The sequence below is a fragment of the Chiloscyllium plagiosum genome, chromosome 3, assembly GCF_004010195.1.
Source record: "Chiloscyllium plagiosum isolate BGI_BamShark_2017 chromosome 3, ASM401019v2, whole genome shotgun sequence".
In the NCBI taxonomy this organism is placed as follows: domain Eukaryota; kingdom Metazoa; phylum Chordata; class Chondrichthyes; order Orectolobiformes; family Hemiscylliidae; genus Chiloscyllium; species Chiloscyllium plagiosum.
In genome coordinates this window covers 79,655,423-79,674,656 of record NC_057712.1, presented here as the reverse complement: position 1 = coordinate 79,674,656, position 19,234 = coordinate 79,655,423, and the positions used below count along the sequence as shown (strand labels likewise).

Genomic DNA, 19,234 nt, shown 5'->3' with positions numbered 1-19,234 from the left:
ACAAGGATTCCTGAACCACAGACTAATGTTCTGCTGACTTGGATTCAAATTCCACCATGACAGATGTCAAAGTTTGAATACAATAAAATCTGGAATAAAAAGCTTGCTTAAAGGTGACCATGGAGCAGTTGTTGATTGTCATTTAAACCCAGCTGTTTCACTAATATCTCTAGAGAAGGAAATGTATTGATCATACCTGGTTTGGCCAACATTCTAGAGTCAATTCAATTGTTTCTTACCTGCCCTCTGGGAAGCAGTAAATGCCAGGCTTGGCAGCAATGCCCTCATCCCATGAATTACTGTATTTTTTAAATTATCCCCTCATCTCCACTCCCTGATTGTCAAAGGTTGCTCACTTGAATTGTGGCCAACTAGTTTAGCCTAGTAAATGAACGTTCTTATTGTTGACAGTAATTATTTACCCTAATGAACTGAGTGTTTCTGCACCACATGGACTGGAGTGGTTCAAGAAAACAGCTCACCACTTGCTGAAGAGCAATTAGGATTGGGCAAAAAGGTGCTGGCTTTGCCTATCATGTTCATCAATGGATATTAACTAAAGATTTCAAGATTATGCAGATGGAAGTTCTTAGTATGAGAAGTGCCCAAACAGTTGCCAATGAATCTTAAAATGATTCTGACCACTTATGAGATACGTACCTAGCACAGAAAACTCTATTATAAGCTTATCAACAAAAACTTATTTGTTCTCCATCCTACACTGCTACCTGATATGCCTGTGTTCAGGAAGTAATTTGAGGAACAATGTAGAACCTTTAATTTGGTTCAACATAAGTAATGTCTTTCAAATCAAACTAAGCCTCCTTACAAGCAAAAGCTTTGTTCCTTTATTTCATGGTGTGAACACTTCTTGTAAGTGGAGGACAATTTGATTACCTTGCTAGCCTATAAATGTCTTTACCAAAGCCAATCACTGATACCTGAATTAGCAAGTTTAAATTTATGAAAGACAGACGGGAAACTATAACTAATAACAAAAAGACCAAAGGCTTGCAATGTAAAAATAGAACATAAAAAATAATTAATGTAAATATTTCATGATTAGTCATTACATACACAAAATTGGCACCTTTTGCTGACAATTGCTAATAGAATTTTAATAGAAATAAAATTTGAAATGTTTGGTGGCTGTATTAAAATATAAAATTTAAAAATGCAATTTTGTACTTCACCAGTACCATTCTGGAAAAATTACCTGATATCGTGTTGGAAAAATGCAAGCAAGCAAGATGGTCATTCTTGTATATGGGTGTAGATCATCTGCAGATAAAGCTCAGAATTTAATGGGAAAATAATAAACAACAAGCCTTGAGGAAGTCTTTCTGTAGTTATGAAACAATATTTAACTATTACTTTTCAATCCCATTCTAGTTTCAGGTGGATTTTGACCTCTGCAGCAGCTAGACAGTATTAGAGTTAAAAAGGTTGTGGCGTGTTTGCCATCCGACTTCCACACCAGCACCACGTATTTGCTGAGTTTTCCATGAGTGCTCCACATCCGTGTGAATGTGGGAGTCAGGATATTGTATAACTCATGACATAGAACACCAGAATAATTTCATAGGGCAGTAGAATGAAGCACACACTTCACACTCAGCCTACTGCTTGTATTACATGGTAAAGTGGAAGAGGGCCGTCAAAAGTAAACTAAATTTTGTGGAACTGAGATAAGCAGGGCGAGCTTCTTGAGTGACCTCACTCTATAATTGGCACCACTGACATGTCCCAGAATGACTTTCCTGCTGGCTGAATCAGTCTCTGAGACTTTCAATAGTGTGGCATGCAGAGTGTGCAACATGATAATAAAGGACCAGCATTCAAAATAAACCTGACCTCCCACTGTACGAATGTGCAGTCAACTGACTCACTCTCTGAGCCAGAGTAAAATCATTCTGGAGTCACTAAATGCCTCCTCATTTTGCTCATTTTAATGATTGTGTTAAAGGTTTCTGTAATTTTGGAGGGAATTATTTTGGGGATTGTTTTAAAACCATTAAATTGACCCCAGCTTCCAGTTGTTTGCTACTTCAACATACCGCCGTATTCCCAATATCTCTGTCTCAGGCCTATTGCAGTGCTTCAGTTAGAGGAACAACACCTCATCTACCACCCAGCCACAGCCTTGAGCAAGCATGACCCCAACCTTCCCATAGCCGGTCATTTTAACACAACATCGTGCTCGCATGCCCAGTTCTCTGAGCTTGGCATGCCATGATGCTCCAGCAAATCACAAACAAACTAGAAGAACAACATCGCATCTTCAGACTAGTCACTTTACAACCTTCTGGACTTAATATTGAATTCACCTTCAAATTCTGAATCCATTCTTTCCTTTTCTCTTAGCTTTATTTGTTGCATTCTCTGTCAATATTCTCTCTCCCTTTCCCCCACTCTAATGGGACTGTATGTTCTCTCCAGTTTGGAAGTTAGACATGCCATTGTTCTGCTGTTCTTACATTCTGAGTATTTAATCTGCACTATCAACATCCTTTCTCACCAAGCACTCTACCCCACCCCTTCACTATTATATAAATACTGCCCCCTCCACACTTCACTTCAGCTTCGATGAAGAGTCATCTAGACTCGAGGTGTTAGCTTACTCCCTCTTCATGGATGCTATCTGACCCGCTGTGATCTCCAGCAATTTTAGTTTTCAGAGGCACCTTATAGCCTGAAGGACTGAAAATTGAATTTAACAGCTTCAGTGTGGGAACACATGTTTGTTACTCACAGCCCTACTCCCTGGTCCTGTTTAATATGGTGTGTTTGTAACATAGACAACCAATCCTAACTGTGCATACTGCCCAGTATCATCTATTCAGCTTTCCTTCTAGCCTGGCTTACCATCAGCAATCCCTTTGGCCATTTCCCTGTGTTTTCTCTCTCTTGGCATTGTCGCCATCTATCCGTCTCACTTCTTAGTCATCACACTTCAGCTCCATCATCAGCATAAATATCATCCTTTCCCAGCTATTTTCAGTTCTGACAAAGGCTCACTAGACTCGAAAGGTTAACTCTGCTTTTCTCTCCACAGATGTTGCCAGGCCTGCTGAGTTTCTGTGGTGCTTTCCAGTTTAGTTGGTTTCAATGACGTTCTTGCCACAATTTTCTGTTCAGCCCTGTATGAGAGCACTGCTGATGCGGAAAGTCATTAAGGAGCAGGATCAACAGGATAACATTTAAACACATACAACCTCAACTGTTTAGAACACCCCGCCTTCCCTTCTATCCAAAATTAATTTCCCATACTTAGCTGACAGCTGGCAGATAATCAATGTCCACCTAATGTTCCAAAAGTTGGAATCTGACACCTGCACACATTCAGCCCATTTTGTGACCCAAACAGATTAGCCAAGAGCCCTGGGACTTAAGTCATATTGCAGTGGGAGGGCAAGAATCAAACTGAAAAACTAATAGTTTCTTCAAAACTCCTCTGATGTTTAAACACAAAGCTAACCATTTGGTGACAGTCTTTTTTGACACATTCATAAAGTTGGCAAGGCAGTCAACAGTAAAACTTGTCATAACATGATGTAAACAAATGAAACTGTAATCTAATACTTGCACAGTGATGACACACCATACCATTTTGATTGGTGCCTATTGTATTTCTACAAGCCAGGAGCCCACATTGAACACCAATGAAGAAGTAGAAACGTTTAAGTAAGGTGTGGCTGAATATTTCAGGCTTTCTTTCTCTTGTAACCAGCAGATATCAGAAAGCAGATTGTGCAAAGAACAGTCACAATCTGATTTAAATCTATCATTATCATAAACAGTTTAGAAATGTTTCAAAGCATGATTCTGTACATGGTTCCCATTTTCTGCGTACTATCTATCACTACAGTACTTGCTTGTGATATTCTCGATGATTTTGACAACACCAGAGATCCAGGACATATCATCATTGGAGGTCTCATTCCAGTACATGAAAAGGTTGTAATTGCTAAAAAACCAGAGAGTCAAAAATGTACAGGGTAAGTGACTGATTTAAAATGTAACAAAAGAAATGTATGCATTTAATAATAACTTAAATCAGTATAATTAGTATAAAAGATTATCATTCTAAATTAAAGTACTTTTTAATAGTTTACTATATTATCTTAAATTCAATAGTGAGATATGAGGTTCTTGAAGCGTTGAGTTCAAGGGGAAATATTTGGCTCATTATAATGCATGCTGTAACCAAAGTAGATATTTTGAACAATTGAAGTTACCATAGCACGTCTTTTCAAAACTTTTAGATGTTTATAATAAAATTATAAATTTTCATAAAACTAAAAGTGCTGATGGATCAAATTACTTACATAATTTTGCTTTAGGATAGAAATGAAGATATTGTGTTAAAAATCAGGTCAAACCCTTTAAATACCACTTGAGCATAGGTTTAGATTGGTTTACATCCCGTGGCAACACAAAGTTATATAGGGCAACAAATTTCATGATATTTGTTGCTGTGACCCATCTGATCCTGTAAGACATTTACGAGATTAGAACCCTTAATGAACAAGGAAGTTGTTTAGTTAAGTTATATAATGGAATACCAGACATTTTTTTCCATAGGACAGGAGGATGCTAGCACTTGTTTATAATTAATCACATCTTATTGTGGTTTGATGCAACTAAGTGGCTGGCACAAGACTATTTAAGAGGGCTGGTAAGAGTCAACCCAATTGCTGTGGAACTTTTGGCCTGACCATCCTTTGAAAGCTCTCTGACTTTACTATGGGGCCTGTTTCTATACCATATGACTCTATAAAACATCCAAACAAATGCAGGTATAAAAGTTTAAAAATGGGAGAGCATTTAGTAAGAAAAAAAATAAAGACTATGCTGTTTAAAATGTCCTTAGAGTCCCTGAGGTGCCAGATTTAACCAGAGACCATAGTTTCTCAATTGATGATTTCAATCCTTTGTAAAATTTGTAGCTGTCTGTGAGTTCTAGATGAATGAATATTTCATTGATTTGTTTTACACTGGGCACTGCTGAGACTTTGAGAGAAAAACAGGAAAACTAAGAGAGTTAACTTTCCAACTCTGCTGTTGCAAATCTATCTTTCCTCACAGTCTGTCTCTGTTCAAAAGCTGTTGTCTGAAATACAGTTCTTCTGTATATTCCTGTCTCTGGCTTCTTTTTTATCCCCCAAGCTAGATAATCTGCAGGTGATATTTCATCCCAATATGTAAAATTTCCAGAACAGTATAAATCAAACAAGTGATACAGATCTGAGTGACAACCAACTTTAGTGATATATCAATTTCATTTCAATCTGGGGAATGATAATTTCATGAACCTGGGTCAACATGGTCAGATTTTCACCTTAATGAGTAAGTTTTAAAAAATACTTCAGTCAATAAAAGGTCCCAGGTATTGAAAAACAGGTGACGAGTCAAAAATTGATAGTATAGTTTTGTAACTATCATAGCAGTGCATAAATTCATTGCTATATTTCCTAAATAATATCAGTACAATGCGTAAAAAAGTACTTCATTGACTGCAAATAATTTGGGATGTTCTCATGCAATGAATGGTGCTACATTGGTGAAAATAGGAGCAACTTACTGCAGATGCTGGAATCTGTACTGAAAACAAAAAAGTACTGGAAATCACAGCTTATCAAAGCTCTGATGAAGAGTGATCTAGACTCGAAATGTTAGCTTGCACTCTCTCCATGAATGCTGACTGACCTATTGTGATCTCCAGCATTTTTTTGTTTCCACTGCATTGGTGAAAGTTTTCTTTCTAGTAGCAACAATGGTAAACAATAACAACAACAGAAATCATAATAATATTTTATATCTCATTATATCTTATTAAAATAATCATAATGATAGCAATATAATGTTAAATTATTGGAATAATATCATACATTTATTTAATAACTTTTTATTTGTGTTTCTATTTTCTTTACACTCTGATGTGCAGGTATGATGTCCGAGGCTTGGTGAAAGCCCTTGCCTTGATCCACTCCATAGAAATGGTGAATAATTCAACTCTATTGCCTGGAATCAAACTAGGTTATGAAATTTATGACACTTGCACAGATCCTACAAAAGCACTAAAAGCAACCTTGAGGTTCCTTTCTAACTCCAACTCCACAGATAATTGTGTCAAAGTACAGTGTAACTATACAGATTATCGGCCAACAGTACAGGCAGTTGTAGGAGCTGCTACATCAGAGGTTAGCATTGCAATTGCAAGGTTGTTGAACATCCAACTGATACCTCAGGTAAGGACATTTTCTCAATTGTATCTACGTGTTATTTTGCTGTTAAGGTATTTTAGAAATGATTGTATCAATCTTATACTCTTATTCAGAAAAAATATTACAAATCTAGCTGTGTATCGATATGGTAATTCACTGTTGAGTTCAGGTGGCAGATGAAATAAAACAACAAAAAGGAAAAAAAAAAATAGACCAATTATCCTGTCATTTTATGATTGATAATAATCCTATAAAATCTTCATATCCCTCAATACCTTTTCTCTCCTGAAATATTTGTGTTACATTCAGTAGTGATATTTTCTCCCTATAATTTTCCCTTCTTAAATATGTTAAATATTGTTACTACCAGAAAAAGACGTTCTGTAGCATGTCACTCCCTGGCCCTCACTCTGATGGCCAAACCTTTGCAGTCAGTGGAAAAGCCACTCTGTCTGAAACAAAGCTGTATTGAAATATTGCACAATCTCTATGTTGAGGAATTTAACTCTCTTGACGTAGCATTGATTGCAGCAATCTTTGGTGGGTTCCAAAGAGCCAAATTGCTGTCATCATCACACCATCACATTCAAGATTTCTCACAGATAGCCACCAGGAAATGAAAAGCATAACGAATTAGATAATTTTTTAGTACATTTCATTGTGAATGAAATAAAACTTCAAACATTCTCATGGCGTTGAGGTTGAAACTGAAATATTATAGAATTTTTTTAAAAAGTCATTAAAAAATCTACTTTTGAAAAACCTAGCAATTAATCATAATCGAGACTTTTGACATTGTTTCACTAAAATTGTATTATATTTTCAAGATCCGATTGGTTGCTTAGCAGTAGTTATTACTGAATTCCTGGCAGAAAAGCTAGTTCCTCCTCATCGAACATAGCTCAACATTTTGTGTGGTTTCTTACATTGACATGAGAACAGAAGTGGGTGCATTTTACCAGTTCAGCTGATTTCACTGCTAACCAGCTTTGGGGTGGGGTTTGGAATGAAAGAGAAGGAACAGAGAATGACAGATTATAATTTCAGGGTTTCCAAGTTAACTTGTGCTCATGGTAAACTCTAAAGTTGTGGGCAGATCCAACAACTTCAGGGTGGCAAATAATATCCTATCAAATGTCCCACAAGTACTTGCCATGATGTACACAGTTGCTTTCAGTTTTATGAAATTGTGTAGAAAGACACACTTTTTGGTGGCTGAAATCTCAGTATGATTCATCATGAGCTATATTGCCATGAGATGCACTCTTATTTCCTTTCCTACTTGAAAATAACATCTTTGTGTGTTATATTGACCTCAAGATAAACTGATTTGATCACATTGCCATAAGGGATTGCGAATTACAGGATTGTAATAGCACATGATTGATATGATACTAAGAGTTTGGCCTTGTGAAAATTGATACTGTACTTTTCACATTGGCATGTCCAAAATTCATGACTGTTTTTTAAAATGGTTCGTACTACTGTGGGCATCATTCTCTTCTTTTGTACAGCACATCATCTTCTAATAAGCAGTAATAAGATCAGGCAGTGTTGTTTAGTTAGAAAGCAAAGCTCTATAAGAAATTGACAGACAAAAGATACCTTTTTTCTATAAGAACATTTAACACAGCCCATCTTGACACTTTAAACTCTAGTTGGTAATGTTCAACATCATTTTTAAGTCACTGAGAAAACAAAATCAAAAAGGTTTGATTGTTGGAAAAAATAGCAAATACTAACTTTCTTTGTGTGACGTTATACTATTAGAGTTTTAATAAATGGTGGACTCATGGTCGTAAATTATGCAGCATGTCAGAAATGTAGACTTCAAGACTGATACTTCTGAACATTTCTATTTTTCACAGATTAGCTACTCATCTTCAGCTAAAATCCTCAGTGATAAGGCTCGATTTCCTGCTTTTTTTCGAACAATTCCAAGTGATGAGTATCAAACCAAAGGCATGGTCAAACTGGTTCAGATGTTCCAGTGGAACTGGGTTGGAACTATCGCAAGTGATGAAGAATACAGCCGTTCTGGAATAAATAATTTCATCACACAAGCAGAGCAAGCAGGCATATGCATTGCTTTTCAAGAAGTTATTCCATTTTACTCATCAGTTCAAGTAACTAATTCCAGAATAAAAGAAATAGCAAACATTATCATCAACCAAACAAGAGTGAACGTCATTGTTATTTTTGGGAAAAGCTCTCATGTCACCCAACTATTTAAGGAATTAAGCAATCAGAACATAAGTAAAGTATGGATTGCCAGTGACAGTTGGTCAACTAACAGTAACATTACTCGTTTAGAGAACATTCAAAATCTCGGGAATATTGTTGGATTTACATTTAAGAGTGGAAACGTTTCCACATTTCAAAATTATGTGAAAAACTTACCACGTAATCCTAAAAGTTCGAACACATTTTTAACAGAATACTATAACCTTCGAAAACTTTGTGCGCATGTACAAACCTATAACTTAGATTCATGTCTTTCAAACCATACGCATCATGCAATGGCTAATAGCCTGCTTACTGTCAACAATTCCATGGAGATACAATACCAGGAGGATGATTTTCTGGTGAATTATATTGACCCAGGTGTTACTTCCAATATACAGTGGTCGGTGACTGCTCTTGCACATGCTCTTAAAATGCTACTAAAATGTAATGAAGGAATTTGCCAGAAGTCATTCAACTTTGCACCTTGGGAGGTAAACCTTATCTTAAGACACAAAAATGAATTACGTTATGTGCCATTCAGTCTAACTGCATGCTACGTATACAATATCCAATTTCAATATTAACAATTTTTCTGCAATTCGGCCTTTACAGTGCATAGTTCTATTTGGGGCAAGCAGGTTATTAGCACTGTTTACACTAAGAAATTGTTTTAAAGCACATACAATCTCTCTTATTAATGCATGTTGACAGGCTGATCGCATATAGTTGTGTACTGCAGTGTAACAATGAGATAAAGAATGAATAGTTCTGCTGAAATAATTACAAAAAACAAAGAACAATGCAGGCCCACCCAGCTTGCCCCGATTCCTAATCCTTATTTAGACCTGCTACATATTGCCCATGTCCCTCTTTTCACTTTCCTCAGCTTTACTTTCATTCTCTCAATGGTCTGTGGAAGCATTCCAGTTTATTTACACCCAAACCAAAAATGTAAGTTAAATTCTCCAAGGGCCAACAAAAATAAATGTGAATTTATAACTTTAATTTTTTTTCTAACATATCATTTGCTATTTGTGCTCCTGGTAAAAGGAATGTCATCCTCGTCCTATAAAGAAACAGCAGAAAAAATTGGATTTTTCACAGATTGTGGACCCTGACAACATTCCAGTAATTGTACTGAAGGCAGAAGCTCCAGAACTAGCCACATACCTAACCAAACTATTCAGTAAAGTTTTAATTCTGAAACAGACTGAACAATATTTGCAAAATTACTAAGTTGTCATGTCCACAAAAAAAAGGATAAATCCATTTCAGTTAATTACTTGGTCATTAGCAAAGTGATGGAAGAACCCATTGACAGTGCTATCAAGTAGCATTTGCTGAATAATATCCTACTCATTGATGCTTAGGTGGTTTCTGCCCTGGCCACTTAGTTCCTGACCTCATTACAGCCTTGGTCCAGATACGGACAGAAGATCTGAACTTCAGAGACAAGGTGAGAGTGACTGTCTTTGGAATTAAGGCCACATTTGACACAGTATCAAGGAGACCCAGTAATATGGGAGTCAATGAAAGTCAAGACTCTTCTCTAGTTGAAGTTATACTTAATACAAAGGAGGATGATTGTGGCCATGGAGATCAATCATCCACATCCAAGGACATTTCTCTAGGAATTCTTCAGAGTTGTGTACTTGGCCCAATTATCTTCAATTGTTTCATCGATGACCTTTTCTCCATCATAAGGTCAGAAGTGACAATATTCACTGTAAAATTCACATCTACTTTTTTTTGGGCTGTAGACTAAAATTGGGAGATGCCTTAACCTAAAGAAACCCTGTAAAATGTTTGCAGTTTTAAAAACAAGTCACTTAAACACATTGTGAGTTGTATCTACAATGTTACCTTATTCAAGCAATGAAGGATCACTCCAGACACAATGTACTATGTCTATGTTCAGGATAATTATGCTCAGAAACAATCTTTTGAAAGGCTTTTCAATTGACATTAGTTGTTGTGAACTCAAGAGAGCCCAGAATAGCAACAATCATTGGATTGGTTCCTGGGCAGACTTGGGTGTGAACAATATAATGGTAACATCCATCTTTCTCCCTCACTTCTTGGTGGAGAAGTAAAAGAAAGTCCCCAGTAACTAATCACTCTCCCTTGTCTTTTTCTGTAACTTGTTCTCCCTGCAAATCCCTTGCTGAAAGGAAAAGGGCTAAAAGCACATTTAGAGGCACTGAATCCTCACCAGTGAATGAAAGACTCAGAATTCCTGTATCCACATTTGCAAAGAATCAGGAGTCAAAAGAAATCTGTGAGAAAGAAACATTCATAAACATCTGTGATCCAGATTGGTGCCAGAACTGCATGTCTCTAATTCTTTTTGCTTTCCCACTCACAATACTTGTCTAGTCTTGTTGTTTTGTTGTTAGTTTAGAGGTGCATCTGCGTTTTTAAAAGGGGTACCATTTAAGTTCTAAAGTTATAAACTAATAATTTGATGTGTCTATTCTTTGCTTTTGATTAATTAAACATCTTGACTATAAAAATAGTAATTTTCTTGTTGATAGAAAAAATAATTGGTGCATATGTCTTTTTAATCTATGTTAGACAGTTAGGTAAAATTGGGCAATTTGGTGGTTTAATCAAACTTGCACTTTGGGACAGGTCTGGGAATAGTGGGGCTTGATTTTCAGTTCCAGTGAGTTGTGACAAGGTTTGTCAGGGTTTTGGAAGAATGACAAGGTAAGATTGAGTATGGAGTTAAATTAAGTGTTAATGGATAAAAGGCAATACCAGATTTTGTATTAAAAATAAAGATGGCATTAGATGCTGCTGAACACAAAAAAAATCATTTTGTCAATTTACAGATTTCTCCTTATGAAATCAGATTCTCTGACGTGAATCTCAATTGTCCTTTTCTATATTCCATAGTTTACCTAGATATGCCTCTGAAAATAAGTCAGTGAACACAAATAAAAGCTTTTTATGGACTAAATGCCTTCAAGCAATTATTTTGAAGATTCAAAATGAAGTTTCACCATCTTCATAATGGTGATAGTCTGAAATTCAATATTGATTCATATAATTAAGTCCAACCTATTTAATTAAGCTTAGTGTGATGATATTAAGTAAAAACATTCTAGTTATTCCTTACCTTTTCCTGCAGTTGCTGGAATACCTGAAGAAAGTAAACATAACTGATGAAGGAACAAAGATTCATTTTGATCCTTCAGGCGATTTAATGTCTGGATATGATATCGTGATGTGGAACTTCATGGAAGGCAAAGTGGAGATCAATCGGAAAGTTGCTGAATATGATATAGAGGAGAATAAAATTACAGTGAGAGATTCAAAGCTCAATTGTTTAAAGGTAATTTTGTTCAATATTAATCATTCTTAGCTCTTACCTTTTAGGATTTCACATAGCACCAAAATATTATTGCCAGTAATATTACCAAATATCTTCTTAGGAAAAGTGACTGCCTTTCCATCAGGAAACTAGGATGGCCTGCCTGCCAGGTTGAAGGGGAACCTCTGTTTGTCCCATATGGGGACAATTGGAGGCATTGGTGGCGAAACAGGGATCATGGACCACCTGACCACTCCCTCCCCTTTCTCTGGTTATCCCAGTATCTCCCGTGATGCCCATACCTTTCTCAGCATTGCTGCACAACTTCTGCCTTCAGTGTTCTTCACTTACATCCAAAAATGTAGGATCAAACATGTTGGTTTTAATCACATCACCAGATCTGGCTGCACTACATCAGTGTGTCATCAGACCACTACTCCCCAAAACTGTCCACTGCCCCAGGATCACACTGGAGAGAAAGGACAACCTTCAGCTTATTTTCTCACAAGTTTCCAAGATCCCCTCTTTTCTACACCTTCACCTCCAATAGCACATGCAAGGAGCTTGTACACCACAAAGAACCTTTCAAAATCCAATATAATTATGTCAAGTTGATTTGGATTTATAGAAGGAAAGTAATATTTCAAAAATCTTTTAGAGTTGTATGAGGGGTATAACTAAAAGGATAGATAAATGGGAGCTGGTGAAGGTGGAACATTTGGATTTTCAGATGGTATTTGACATGTTATAGGATTGGGGTATTATACATGGGAGATTATGTGTGGAGCCAGAGGAAATGGGTGAGATCCTTAACGAGTACATCAGTATTCACCAAAGAGAGGGGTGTGAGGCTAGTTAAGGCTAGGGAAATGTGTGTGAATATTCTTGGGCAGATCAACATAATGAAGGAGAAAGTGTTAGGTGTTTTGAAATGTATTAAGGTAGGCAAGTCCCTAAATGGGATTCATCCCAGGATACTGTGCGAAGAAAATATCTGGGGTCTGCACAGATATCTTTGCATCCTCTTTGGCCTCAGATGAGTTCTAGAGGACTGGAGAATGGCCAATGTTATTCCTTTGTTTATGAAGGGATAATTCAGGTAATTACAGGCTGGCGAGCCTGACGTCAGTGCTGGTGAAGTTGTTGGAGAAGATACTGAGAGACACATTTCATTCACATTTTGAAGCGAATGGACTGGTTAGTGATCGGCAGTGTGGATTTGTGTGGGGGTGGAATCAACAACTTGATTGAGTTTTCTGAGGAGATGACAAGAAAGATTGATGAGGGAAAGGCAGTGGATGTTGTCAACATGGACTTTAGTCAGGTATTTGATAAGGTATCTCATAGCAAACTGGTACAAAAGGACAAGTGAAATGGGAGTCAGGATGAGCTGGCTAGATGGATACAAAACTGGATTGGTCATAGAAGACAGGCAGTAGAAATGGGAGGGTATTTTTTGGAATGGAGATTAGTGTTTGCAATACATATAAATGATCTGGAATGAAAATGTAGGTGGTCTGATTAGCAAGGTTGTGGATGACACCAAAATTGGCAGAGTTGCAGATAGTGAACAGGATTGTCAAAGAATACAGTGGGATATAGATAGATTGCAGATTTCAGCAGATGGAATTTATTCTGGACAAATGCACTGTATTGTATTTTGGAAGATCAAATTTGGGTGCAAATTATACAATAAATGATAGAACCCTTAGGAGCACTGATATATGGAGGGATCTAGATGTGCCAGTCCATAGAACCCTGAAAGCAGCAACACAGGTAGAGAAGTGGAAGAAGGCATACAACATGCTTGCCTTGATTGGCCAGTGCATCGAGTACAAATGTCGACAAGTTATTTTATAGCTACGTGAAACTTTAGTTAGGCCATATTTGGAATATTGCATTCAGTTCTGGTCACCCACACGACCAGAAGAACTTCATGGAGTCATACAGCCCAGAAAGAGACCCTTCAGTCCATACAGCCCATGCTGAACATAATCCCAAACTAAACTAGTCCCACCTGCCTGCTCCTGGCCCATATCCCTCCAAACCTTTCCCAGGCATGTATCTATCCAAATGTCTTTTAAATGCTGTAATTGTACCCGCATCCACCACTTTCTCAGGAAGTTCATTCCATACGCGAACCACCCTCTGTGTAAAAAACCTGCCTCTTATATCTTTTTTAAATCTCTTCCGTTGCACATTAAAAATGTAACCCCTACTCTTGAAATTCCCTGTCCTAGGGAAAAGGTAACTACCATTAACTCTATCTATACATCTCATTATTTTATATACTTCTATCAGATCACCTCACAACCTCCTATGCTCCCAGCCTATCCAGCCTTCCTTTATGAGTCAAACCTTCCAAATCCGGCAACATCCTGGTAAATTTCTTCTGAACCTTCTCCACCTTGATAATATCCTTCCTATAACAGAGCGACCATAACTGGACACAGTATTCTAGAAGTAGCAGAAACTGAGGACTGCAGATGCTGGAGATCAGAGTCAAGAGTGTGGTACTGGAATGATGAAGGGCTTATGCCGAAACGTCGATTCTCCTGCTCCTCGAATGTTGCTTGACCTGCTATGATTTTCCAGCACCACACTCTCGACAGTATTCTAGAAGAGGCCTCACCAATGTCCTGTACAATCTCAACCTGACTTCCTGACACCTATATTCAAAGTTTTGGGCAATGAAGGCAAGCATGTCAAACCCCTTTTTAACCATGCTGTCTATATGTGACACAAACCTCAAAGAATTATGTATCTGCACCCCTAGGTCCTTCTGTTCTACAACACTGCCCAAGGCCCTACCATTAAATGTATAAAACACACCCTTGTTTGTTGTACCAAAATGCAATACCTCACGTTTACCCAGATTGAACTCCATCTGTCATTTTTTAGCCCATTGACCCATTGGATGCTTTGGAGAAGTTGTAGAGAAGATTTATCAGAATGTCGCCTATTCTGGAGAGTTTTAGTTATGAGCAGAGGTTGGATAAACTGGGCTGGTTTTCACTGGAAATACAGAGGTTTGGGGTGAGCTGATAGAGGTCTACAAAATTATGAGAGGCCTAGATAGGATAGATCGTCAGAGGCTTTTTCCCCAGTGTGGAAAGGTCATCTACAAGAGGGCACCAGTTTAAGGTGAGAGAGCGAACATTTAGAGGACAAGGAGGCAAAATGCTACTTTTGAACTAGGAAAATATTATTTTTTCATTGATGTAATTTAAATTTCCTATTTGCTTGATATTTTTCATTTATTTTGCTTAACAATTCAGAAAAGCTAAGGTGGCCTCAGTATTACTCCAAAATGAACTTTTTTCAAACACAAATTGTTTTTAAAATTAGAATTTGCAAGCATATTAGCTGAGAGCATATTTGGAGGTCACATTTTATGATTATCATACATTTCAACATTGATAAATATTGTTTGCATTTTCTTAAAAGGCTGTGGTGTCTAACTGCTCAAACCAGTGCCAGCCAGGACAAATAAAGTTGTCATCTGAAAGCCAACATACATGTTGTTATGATTGTATAAACTGCACTTTCAATACTTACTCCAAAACAAAAGGTAGGTAGTAAATAAGTCTATTTGTAAATTATTGTATGTGTCATCTATTTGTACAGTCATACATTAAATTACATGTGAAATATCCAGGAGGGCTAGTATCTTTGCATCATTAGGATTCCAATGACAGTAATAGAATTGTAATTTGTTCCCAGAAAAAGATCTCCACCTCCTCAGACACTTCACAGTTAAGCACTGTGGCTCTCAACCCCTGAAACTTTAAGAGGAAATCTTAAATTATATTAAATCTATCCTAATAGAACATTTGTCGTAGAATTTGAGTTGTATGGTAACATACAGCTCACAATCATGCACACTTTTGACCAATTTTCTTCCCTCATTCTTGACTCACTTACAGGGAGCTGATAAATTGCTACATGTCCTCAATATTTTGCTCAAGTGGATATTATTCATCTGAAACTCAGGAGTGACTGCAGGCAGAATACTCAACCAAGGATATCACAGTTACTTTCTCTAGTTTTTATTTGCAATTCACACAAATATATTTTTTTCTGATGTAAAATTCCATGAACAATGTTTAGAAGCAAACATCTCCATTCCTTTCCTACTGCAGGAGAACTGAGGACAACTGTAGCATTCCTATCCTCATTACAGCTCAGCTTAGCTAAATGACTTTCAGGGAAGGAAGTTGGGATCATTTTAGACAATAAGGATCAACTGATCATCATAAATATCAATTCATCCTGAGGAAGCATTAGCAAAAATCTGGAATAAGAATCAGGTTAGAGGGTCCCTAGTTAAATGACAAAAGGCCTTTTACCACTAAGACCAGAGGATAGTTTAAATTAATAACTTGATGTATTAACTTGTAAGATCTTTTGTCCTCTTCATTTCAGATGCACTGCAATGTGACTTTTGTTTACCTGATGAGTGGGCACCAAGTGGAAGTGCACATTGCTACAAAAAACGCATTATATTTCTTGACTGGAGCAACGGATTTTCTATTGTACTGTTAACTCTTGCAGCTTTTGGAATTGTTTTAATCATTATAATAATTTCCATCTTTTTCAAGAATGTCAGTACACCAGCTGTTAAGTCCAATGGTGGTACCATAAGTTTCATTATGCTCATCTCTTTGCTGTTCAGTTTTTTAAGTGTTGGCTTTTTCATTGGAAAACCAAATGACATTACTTGCAATATCAGACAGTGCTTATTTGGCATCAGCTTTACTCTTTCTGTTTCATGTGCTTTGGCAAAATCACTTAAAATTCTACTAGCATTCGACTTTAATCCAGCTAATCAACATAATTTGAGGAACTTTTACCATTCTGGGCTCATTACAAGTTTCTGTACTGGACTTCAGGTTATTATTTGTACAATGTGGTTGGTGTTCAATGGACCAAAAATGCACAAAGATGATACCAGATTGCGAAAGGAAATTTTGGTAGAATGTAATGAGGGTTCTTATGTGGCATTTGCTGTTATGTTAGGATACATAGCACTTCTTGCGCTGATATGTTTTAGTTTTGCCTTTAAAGGAAGAAAGTTGCCAGAAAACTACAACGAAGCTAAATTTATTACATTTAGCATGTTGATTTACTTTATTTCATGGATTACCTTTGTACCTGTCTATGTAACCACTCATGGCTTGTATCTCCCAGCAGTGGAAGTAGTTGCAATTTTATCTTCCACCTACGGCATATTATGCTGTCAGTTTTTTCCAAAGTGCTACATTATTCTGTTTAAGAAAGAATGTAACACTACCAACTCGTTTTTGAAAAATTTGTATGACTATTCACTAAAAAGCACAAATCTTATAACAAACAGTCAACATTCACTGAACGACTCAGGACATAACAAGTCCTGCAAGTCCATCAAAAGTAACAACAGTCAAAAGATACTTAGCATCACTTCTGCTGCACAAAACAATGGATTCACTTGTGTTTCAAGGAAGAGAAGTTCTAGTTGGTAATTGTTGATTTGCAAAAATTGACTAAAAATGTTTTGCACACAGATTAAATCACTTCACATTGAAGCTGTTTTACATTTGAGTCTACATTATGGTCGGTTCAATCTAGCCCGGTAGCATTATTCACTTTGTAATTTTTGGGCCTTGGTTGCCTAACACAGTGGTTCAGCGCAACAAACAAATTGCACTTTTATGAAAGGTTGGAGATTGATTTCCCCACATTACAAATGTAACAGTTCCACGTAGTGGGCATTATTAATTTACAGAAGCAAAGTCACTTCTTACCTCATACCTGTCCTCCTGATGAGGAAATAATTCATATAATTAATGATCATGGTCGGAGAAGGAATGTTTGTAATATTTCTAATCTTGCCTATCTTTTTAAAGATTAGAGTTTAAAAGATCCAAGTTATTTGAACGTAAAATTTCTAAATATTGAGATCTTATTAGATATCAGAGGATGCATATAATGTCATTTTTTACTACATATATTTTCTAATATATTAATTTTATATCTTATCCAATGTGAAACAATGACTAAGATTCTTTCTATAGGATGCTATGGAAACATAAGTATCATTTTAAAATGAATATCTCTTATTCTTAATTTTCCCTTCTTTATACCATCATTTGCACACCACCACCAAGCAATTTGCAGTAATATAAGGAAGGGCAAAAGCATCCTTTCAGGCATGGCAAGGATGTTAGATATCACCCCAAAAAGAAGAACATATAACAAGATGTTGACTCACATCTTAATTCCACCTCGTTTTATAACTTGGGTGGTGCTTGCTGGCCTGTTTTCAGATCTTTCACAAAGTTTCACTTCTGGGTGAGACGTTGGTCAGCAAAAATGTTGACTTTTCTGTCTGAAAGTATATGATGATGCATTTATTTGGTATGGAAAACCTCAGGTGATCCTGAAGTACATTATACTTCATCATACAGATTGACTATACTTCAGAGAAAGAAATTTACCAAAATAAACTTTGAAATGGTTTCATCTGCAGCAATGGTGCAAAAATAGATGGGGTTGAGTAAGCCAGCAAGTTAATACAGGAAAGGGATGAGTAACATGCTACAACCATTCATGTATCAATCAAAACTACTTTTAAATTAATATGCTATGGCTTCTGAAATTTGTATAAATATTGAGTATATTGTTTGTTAATATCTCATATTTTGTGCAGTTGTACTGTATGGCTATTAATATTGGCCAATAAAATTGGCAAAAATAATGAAAATGTAGAAACCAGGAAAATCCTAATATTCTAAGTAATATTGATAGCACTAGAATCTAGCCACTAGCAACTTGGAATCACATTCATGTTAAGTAGTTCAATTATTACTTTCACAGTTGTGTATATTATGCTCTATTTTTATTAATATATTTTAATTTTAATTTTTAAATATAACAAAGTATGTATAAATACCTGATCGAAAAATATGTACAGAATTAACACATTGATATTTTTGAATGCATTGAAAATTACTGTTTAAGTAAACCTAAATTTGAATTACTTTCTTTGTTAGTAGAATTCTTAATTGGCCAGGAGTTTCCAAGGTTGTGTTTACATGAAAATTTAGACCAGTTTCTTACATCACATTTGCGGTAGGAACTTATACATTAAAAAAAAGTGGCTTAACGAAAACACAAAACAAATGCTAACTTTCTTCTTTAGGTCATGCTTTGTCTCACTAATGCAATAAAAAGGTTTGAAGCCATCAGAACATCATTAAGAGCTTTCAAACACAATAGCCTGAAGTTTTCGCCTAGGAGCCATCACTTATCCAGTCATAAGGTGCACTCAAAATTGCCCTGAATGCGTGAGGGATTTTATTTCTGTCGAGTTACTGCTCACGTCATTTGCATATTTGGCAATATTTCAGGTTTTTTTTGAAGAAGAGTGTCTTAAAATATTTCTAAAGAATGATAAATTATGTAATTTAGTTTATTTAAGGTGTGT

At 36.4% G+C, this 19,234-nt stretch overlaps 1 protein-coding gene across 1 annotated transcript; it reads left to right on the top strand.

Moving 5' to 3' along the window:
• Positions 1-3,736: 3,736 nt before the first annotated feature.
• Positions 3,737-18,830, top strand: gprc6a (G protein-coupled receptor, class C, group 6, member A). Its single transcript, XM_043685070.1, has 6 exons — positions 3,737-3,998; positions 5,948-6,251; positions 8,096-8,944; positions 11,587-11,790; positions 15,217-15,340; positions 16,195-18,830. The coding sequence occupies exons 1-6, from the start codon at positions 3,808-3,810 to the stop codon at positions 17,268-17,270; spliced, it is 2,748 nt and encodes a 915-aa protein (XP_043541005.1). The 5' UTR covers positions 3,737-3,807; the 3' UTR covers positions 17,271-18,830.
• The last annotated feature ends 404 nt before the right edge of the window (positions 18,831-19,234 follow it).

Excerpts from the sequence above, each read along its gene's own strand:
- gprc6a (XM_043685070.1), top strand. The coding sequence starts at position 3,808 with ATGTTTCAAAGCATGATTCTGTACATGGTTCCCATTTTCTGCGTACTA. Across the intron at positions 8,945-11,586 it reads TCAACTTTGCACCTTGGGAG|TTGCTGGAATACCTGAAGAA; the intron begins GTAAACCTTATC and ends CTTTTCCTGCAG. Across the intron at positions 15,341-16,194 it reads TACTTACTCCAAAACAAAAG|ATGCACTGCAATGTGACTTT; the intron begins GTAGGTAGTAAA and ends TCTTCATTTCAG.